Below are 7,384 nucleotides of genomic sequence, written 5' to 3'. Positions count from 1 at the left end.
CGCCGATGGCAATGCACGGCCTCGCGCACCCCGGCAGGGAGCTGGCCACCTGCAGGGGCGCGATGGCGCAGGGCGTCCCGATGGTGGGACCGCGGCGCCGCCTAAGGACCGCCCGCGCCCAGCAGCCGCGCACCCCCCTGCAGGATTCGGGGGTTTCCATTGCCTGCAACCCGCTGCCGCCCTCATCCCCGCGGCTGCACTCAAGAGTGTCGACACACCTGATGGCGCGCCGCACGTCATGGCCCCCGGCCCCCCCACCCCGTGCCCCACGACCCTCCAGTGCGTCTCCACAATGGCCAACTCGAGCATCGAGGAGGTCGCCTCTGTGGGCCACCCCTTTGCGCTGTTCCAGCTTTACGTAATCAAGGACAGGGCCATAGTAGAGGGCTGGGTGCGGTCCGCCGAGCGGCTGGGGTACAAGGCGCTCGTTATCACGGTGGACGCGCCGAGACTGGGGCGGCGCGAGGCGGACGAGCGCAACAGGTGAGGGGCGCCATTGCAGGATGCGTGTGTGCGCGCACGTGTGCATGCACAAGAGCGCGTGTGTGGGAGGGAAGCTTGGGTTTGGGGGTGGAGGAGGATGTGGGAGGCGGGTTGTAGGTGCTTGAGATGCCTGGGGCGCGCTGGGGCAGAGGGCGTGGGTGGTCTGGGCTTTGCATGACTGAAAACCTGCTGGAGGAAGGGATCCGTGCTGCAAAGGACAGGCAGCTGACAAGCGTCGATGCTGCTGGCTTGCAGGTTTGCGCTGCCCGAAAACCTGGGGATGGCGAACCTGAACGTGCTCGCCGAGAAGCGCAAGCGGCAGCAGCAGCAGGAGCAGGCGCAGCGGCGGCAGCAGGGCGGCGACGACGGGGCACTGCTCAACGCGCGGGCGGCCGACGGCGGCAGCGGCCTGTTCCAGCTATTTGCCAAAGAGGTGGATGACGCGCTTACATGGGAGGCGATCCCCTGGCTCAAGACCATCACCACCCTCCCAATTTTTGTGAAGGTCAGCAGGCGTGCCTGGGGTCCCTGGTCAAGCGTGCCCAGCCGTCAGTGCTGCATGCATGCTGGTGGGGGTTTGGACAGGCATTTTGGGAGCAACCCTGCCCAGCGCAACCTACCAGGCACACCCATTGTGCCGCAACCCCGCTCCCCTGGTCAAGCTGCTTCTAGCCTACTTCACAATCCAGCACTTTCCCCCTGCCCGCCACTGAAGGGCGTGCTCGCGCCGGAGGACGCGCAGCTGGCGCTCAAGCACGGCGCCCACGGCATAATCGTGTCCAACCACGGCGGCCGCCAGCTCGACTACGCGCCCTCCGCGCTAGACGCGCTGCCGGAGGTGGTGGAGGCGGTGCGCGGCAGCGGGGCGCCAGTGCTGATGGACGGCGGCGTCAGGTGCGCTGCGCGGGGGCTGGTGTTTCGCGTCCGTGCCTGCTGGCTGGGTTGCCGTGACTCTGCGCGAGGACGGCTCTCGGGTGGGGCGGAGGCGCTTGGGCCGGTGGGCCTTCTGGGATGCCTTGAGAGTTGCGCAGCTGCCACCAATACGTGGTCAATCGTGGTCAAAAATCAATCCAAGGTATTCAACCGTAAGCCAGCTCCCAGGCGCAACCTGTGGCAGGTGTGTTTTTCAGTTTCCAGACCTGCTCAATGTTGCCCTGCGTGCGCCTCACTATGCAGGCGCGGCACCGATGTAGTAAAAGCGCTGGCGCTCGGCGCCAAGGCGGTCCTGCTGGGGCGGCCCGTGCTGTACGGGCTCGCCCTGTCTGGCCAGGCGGGGGTCGAGAAGGTCCTGGCCACGCTGCACAAGGAACTGGAACTGGCCATGGCGCTCTGCGGCGCCACGCGGGTCGAGGAGCTGGGGCCGCAGCTGCTCCTGCAAGTCGGGGCTGGGGGAGGGCTGTCGCGGGTGGGGAGCGGCTGTGGGGGCTGCGGGGAGTGCGGTGGGACGCGCAGCCGCCTGTAGCGGTAAGCCTGAGGGGGCCATGCGCTGAGGTGTGTGCTGACGGGGCAGCGGATGGACCTTGATCCTGTGCTGTACAGACAATTAGGATGTACACTGCATACATGTGATGGGGCGGGGTGTCGGACTCCTGGGGACATTGCATGGCGGTGTGGACGTAGAAAGTGAGCGTCACCACGATTGCTTTCGACGAGCGCACCTGCCTGCTGCACGGTCCGCACGGTGCGCACCAATGTGCCTCGCTCTGCCGCATTCACAAGAATGTCCTGCGTCAGTTGCCACGCATACGTCACATTTCATATGATGCGAGGTTGCAACACACCCGCGCTTCAGATCTCCCTTCTAGCGTGGAGTCTAGCCGCGCGCACGGTTTCAACAAACGCCGGTGACACAGCGGTGACCCAATGAAAAAGCTATCTTGAATCTATCTACAAATCGCTGCGCACTCGGAGCCACATACACAGTGTCAGGCGGGCGCCTGACCCCACCAGGCCGTCGGGGTCTCCGGATGGCGCCAGGGGAGGAGAACACATCCGCCAGTAGCGAGTTCAATGAGATGCACGACATTCCTCCAGGCTTGAAACGCTCGGGCAGCGCCGTCCAATTCAACGACGAGGTGGCGGTCGGCATCGCCGCCAGCAGCGCGCCAAAGCAGACCCTCGTCAAGCTCATCTCTAAAGCCGCCAGTGCCGCGTTCAATGTTGCAAACGGCAGCAGTCAATCTGCCAGCAAAGGTTGTGCCGGTGAGAGTGCGGCCAGCGTAAGCCCGCAGCCGATCATGGTGCAGGCGCCAGCGCCGAGCGGCGCGAGGTTCAACAGCAGCGCGGTTCCGATGAGGCCGGCGCTGAAAAGCAGCAGTTCTCTGACCAGCCTGGTTGATGCAGCCGCCGCCAGTGGGACAGACCAGCAGCACCAGCCGCAGCAGCAGGAGCAGCAGCAGCCGCAGCAGCCGCAGCAGCAGCAGCAGCAGCAGCCGCAGCAGCAGCAGCAGGAGCAGCAGCAGCAGCAGGGGCAGCAGGGGCAGCAGCAGCCGCGACAGCAGCCGCAGCAGCAGCAGCCGCAGCAGCTGCCACAGCCAATAGTGGCCCTGCATCAGCCGCAGCTATTGCCTTCGCAGATGTTGCCTTTGCAGCAGCAGCCGCCGTTGCCAACGCCACCGCCGTTACCGTTGCCACGGCTGTTGCCGATGCCGTTGCCGTTGCCAATGCCGCCGCAGCGGCAGCAGCAGCAGCAGCAGCAGCAGCTGCAGCAGCAGCTGCAGCACCAGCACCAGCGGCAGCAGCAGCTTCGGCAGCCGCCGCCGACCCCGCTGCAGCACCAGCAACAGCAGCAGCAGCAGCAGCAGCAGCAGCAGCAGCAGCAGCCGCAGCCAAGCAGCCCCGAGGCAGCCGCCGCGGCTGCCGCGCTCCTCTCGGCGCTCGGCGGCGGCCGTGGCACGGCGCCAACGCGGGCGCCGCCACGGGTCCCTGATGAGTTGGACTGTGGAATAATTGGGACACTGCGCATTCGGTACGGCTCTGCCCCAGGGTCGCCGCTCAGTACAAACACGAGCTCGACCGGCGGCAGCTCAGCCTCGCCCGCGCTGCGGCCCCCCAAGTCCAGCAGCTCGACGCGCGGTAGTGCCACATTTGTGCCGTCGGCGCGCGAATTGATGTTCGGCAGCGTCGTGCTGGGTGACAGTGCGGCGGCGGCAGCTGCCATTCTCAGCAGCATGAGTCATCATCATGGGCTTGTCAAGGAGGTGCGGCCAGCATTGACTAATGACACCGTTTTGGAGGTTGATCAGGAACGCTCGTCTTTGGGCCTCCCATCAGCAGTGGCAAAGGGGAGCGCAAGCAGCGGCGGTGGCGGCGGCGGTGGCAGCGATGGCGGCGGCGGGGCCGGCGCCGGCGCCGGCCGTGGCGTCAGCAACAAAGACGCCGCGGCAACTGGCGGCGCCGTCGTGCCGCCCAGCAGCAGCCACCCGCTGCCGCCATTGCGGGCCCAGCTCACGCCGCGCGCGCTTGGCGCCGGCCTGGCTGTGGGCTTCGTGTTTGCCCTACTGGCCGCGCGGCTGGCGCGCGTCTCCAGCCTCGTGCCCTCTTTCCAGGTCGCGGCCGCCCTCGTCTGCGCGGCGGCGCTGCGCTGCTTCGTGCGGGTCCTGGGGCGCGACCTGTCGTGCATCGAGCCGCTGAATGCTCAGGAGGTGGCAGTGGCGTCCACCGCAGCCCTGGCCGTCGCGGGCAGCGTGGCCGCGGGCGGCTACAGCTCGGTGCTGGGGGCGCTTTCGGCCGCGGCGGCGCGCGGCAAGACGGCCGGCGGCGGCGCCGTGGCTGTGGGCGACGCGGTGTCTCTGAGTTACGGGCAGGGCGTCGCGTGGCTGTTGTTGGTTGGCGTGTCTGGCGGGCTGCTGGTGGTGCCCTTCAGGCGCGCCCTGCTGAAGAGGGCGAGCATGACGTTTCCTACAGGTGTGGCGGATGGCGACATGGCGGGGCAACGGGGGTGGAGGGGCGGCGCACAGCCAACGGAACTGACAGGGTGCGGCTGGCAGCAAGGCAACAGCACCTTGTTTCATGCACTAGCTTCTGCTCAGCTTCCTACTTAGCGTTCACTGACCACCCTCCCTGCTGCCCCCCGGCCACCACCCCCAGGTGCTGCCACCGGTCACCTCATCAACTCCCTGCAGACGCCCGGCATGACCCACCACGGCCGCCAGCAGATGGGGCGCTTCACGCAGTGGTCCGCCATCTCACTGGCGGTCAGCGGGTACCAGTGGGTCTTCAACAACCCGCAATGCGACGGGTTTGCCAACTTCCCGACGTTTGGTGAGCACCGACCTTTGCGATTGTGTTGGAAAAGCACAAGACCTGTTTTTGGGTGGGCCTTGACACCCCAAGACCAGGGTCCTTCGCAGGCCTTCACCCCTGGCTGACGCAGTGCCTCGCAACCCTCCTGGAGCTGCTACGCCGCCTGCCCCTCCTGCCCCTCCCCAGCTCGCCCCATTACGCTGTGCTGCCGTGTGCGCCTCCTTCCACACCGCCTGCAGGCCTGTCCCTCGCCAAGTGGGGGTGGCTGTTTGACTTCCAGATGCCCCTCGTCGGCATTGGCCTCATGGTGCCCCTCAGCGTCGCATGTGAGCCCTCATTTCCTCGCCCCCTCCCATACTTCATCTCTGCTGCCCCCCCTGGGGCGGCGGTCGGCCCTGCTGGTGCAGCAGTGACCGCCTGCAACACGCTTGCAATCCTTAGGCTCCCCTGACCATGCACCTGTGGCCCCAAGCGCACAGCCCAAGGCATGCACTATTAGATCTGCGCACCCCTCTCTCGCCCCTTCCTTCTCACAATGGTCGCTTGCGCGCCCTGCACCATGTGCGCTCAGGGAGCATGCTGGCGGGCGCCCTCATCTCATGGGGCGTCATGTGGCCGGTCCTGAATTCTAAGCAGGGCGAGTGGTTCCCAGCCAACCTGGCAGCCTGGGACGTCCGCGGCCTGTACGGCTACCAACTGTCGCTGGCAGTGGCCCTAGTTGCAGCAGACGGCCTGCACGCGCTATGCTACGCCGCCGCCGAGTGGCTGTTCGCACGGACGGCGAGCGACGGGCGCCGCACCTGCGACGGGGACGGCGGCAGCCGGTGGCGACGGGGGGCCGGGAAGGCGAAGGCGGCCGCGGCTGGGACCTCGGGACCTCCGGCGCGCGTCGCACGGCGACACGGCAAGGCCGCCGCGGGCGGCGGCAGCGGCGGTGACAGCGGCGGCAGCGGCAGCGGCGGCGGCGGCGCGGGGCGCCGCGCGGCGGCGCGGCGGGGGTGGCAGGCGGAGGCGCTGGCTGCAATAGAGAACGACGCCCTGTCTGACGCATCAAACCTGCAGTTCGGCCTGGCCTCAGTTGAGCGCGGCCTGCGGCGCCACGTGTTCATGTCCGAAGACATGCGCCTCCTCGCCCCCTGCGCCGCGGCAGCGTCCGCGGTGCTGCTCGTCGCCGCCGTTTTCGCGCTGCCGCCGCTGCTCGCACCGCTGCAGGGCGTGCGCTGGTGGCACCTGCTGGCGGCCGCCGCGGCGGCGCCGCTCGTAGCGCTCGCCAACGCGCGCGCCGCCGGCGCGACGGACGTCGCGTTCGCGCCGGCGTTCGCGTCAGCCGCGGCCGCCTTGGCCGCTGCGTGGGCCGGCACTGCCGGCGCGGGGCTCGCGGCCGGCGGCCTCGTGCTGGGTGTCACCCAATCGGCGGCCCAGATGGGCTACAGTTTTGCTGCCGGGTACACGGTCATGGCGTCGCCGACCGCAGTTTTTGCCGCTCACATCCTCGGCTGCCTCAGTGGCGCCGTGCTCGCGCCGCTGGCGCACCTGCTTGTGTCGTCCGCGCCGGCCGCCGCCGCCGGCCTGCCGTCGCCGCTCGCGGCTCCCGTGCTCGCGGCGGCCGACGCGTTTGCGGCGAGCGGCGCGGGTGCGCTGCCGGCCTACGCGACGTGGCTGGCGCTGGCGGCGCTCGTGGTCGGCCTGCTACTGGCGGGCGCGAGAGGAGCGATGCGCTCACGCGTGCGCGCGCTGGTGCCCATGCCCGTCGTGATGGGTGTGATTTTCCTGTCTGGCGCCAACATCGCCGGTGAGTGTGTGCGGTGACACCCTTTGCAAGCTGCACGACATGGGATCAGCTCGGGGCCCGCCCCAGGGGGCTGGTTGTGGGCGGAGCCTGGCAGATTGGGTGCTGACTGCGTGCAATACGGTTGGTCGGTGGGGGTATGTTCACACATTTTGTTAGACCGTCAAGTGAGTTTTGACTGCACACACTCCGTGGCCTGTGATATTTGACGCGTGCAGCTTGCCACAGCCTGCATGCCAACATTACTCACCCGTCCCGCCAACCCCTCAGCTTCCGCACCTCCCCTCCCACTCGCCACCCCAGTCGGCGTCGCCGTCGGTGCCGCTATCCGCGTTGCGTGGCGCTGGCGCCACCCGCGCGGCGCGGACGCGTACGCCGCCCTCGTGGGCGCCGCGCTCGTTGCCGGCGACGGCGTGTGGGCGGTTGGGCGTGGACTCCTGGCGGCGTTTGGCGCGCAGGCGCCCATTTGCATGAGCTTCTCGTACACGCGCGCGTCGGCCGCGTCGCCCGCTGTTTCCGGGTGAAGGGTGGCGCTCAGGCTGCCCTAGGGGTGACACCTCCACGCACGCGGGCAAGCCAACGGGTGGCCGGACGCCGCATTGCCGCGCTGCGTGCTGGGCAGCGCTCCTGCCTTTTCTGTGAGTGCGAAAAGTCGCTTAAGAAAGCATGAGGGAACAACAAGCCTGCACAACTTGCCCGCTTTGCAACAGTCAGCGCTCGGGGACCTCCCGCCAATCCAATCAAATGTAGGGCGCCTGTTGCGCCAGCGGACCAATAAGCCGCCACTCCCTGGCTGGTGCACTTTGACGTCGCCAGCCACCACAGGAGGAGCTCTTGCATTCCCCACCGTCAACATGCCCCACAGTT

The 7,384-nt window shown here is 68.0% G+C and overlaps 1 protein-coding gene across 1 annotated transcript; it reads left to right on the top strand.

Moving 5' to 3' along the window:
* Positions 1-292: 292 nt before the first annotated feature.
* On the top strand, positions 293-7,041 carry MNEG_5038 ((S)-2-hydroxy-acid oxidase; the record flags this gene model as incomplete). The annotated part of the gene is made up of 10 exons (XM_014046486.1): positions 293-483; positions 739-988; positions 1,199-1,377; positions 1,660-1,888; positions 3,159-3,372; positions 3,760-4,389; positions 4,573-4,746; positions 4,968-5,054; positions 5,300-6,520; positions 6,821-7,041. The coding sequence occupies 10 exons, from the start codon at positions 293-295 to the stop codon at positions 7,039-7,041; spliced, it is 3,396 nt and encodes a 1,131-aa protein (XP_013901940.1).
* Positions 7,042-7,384: the final 343 nt, after the last annotated feature.

This window comes from Monoraphidium neglectum (assembly GCF_000611645.1).
Source record: "Monoraphidium neglectum strain SAG 48.87 unplaced genomic scaffold scaffold00731, whole genome shotgun sequence".
NCBI classification, from domain to species: Eukaryota; Viridiplantae; Chlorophyta; class Chlorophyceae; order Sphaeropleales; family Selenastraceae; genus Monoraphidium; species Monoraphidium neglectum.
The sequence above is the reverse complement of the archived record's forward strand: the minus strand, read 5'-3'. Positions and strand labels throughout refer to the sequence as shown.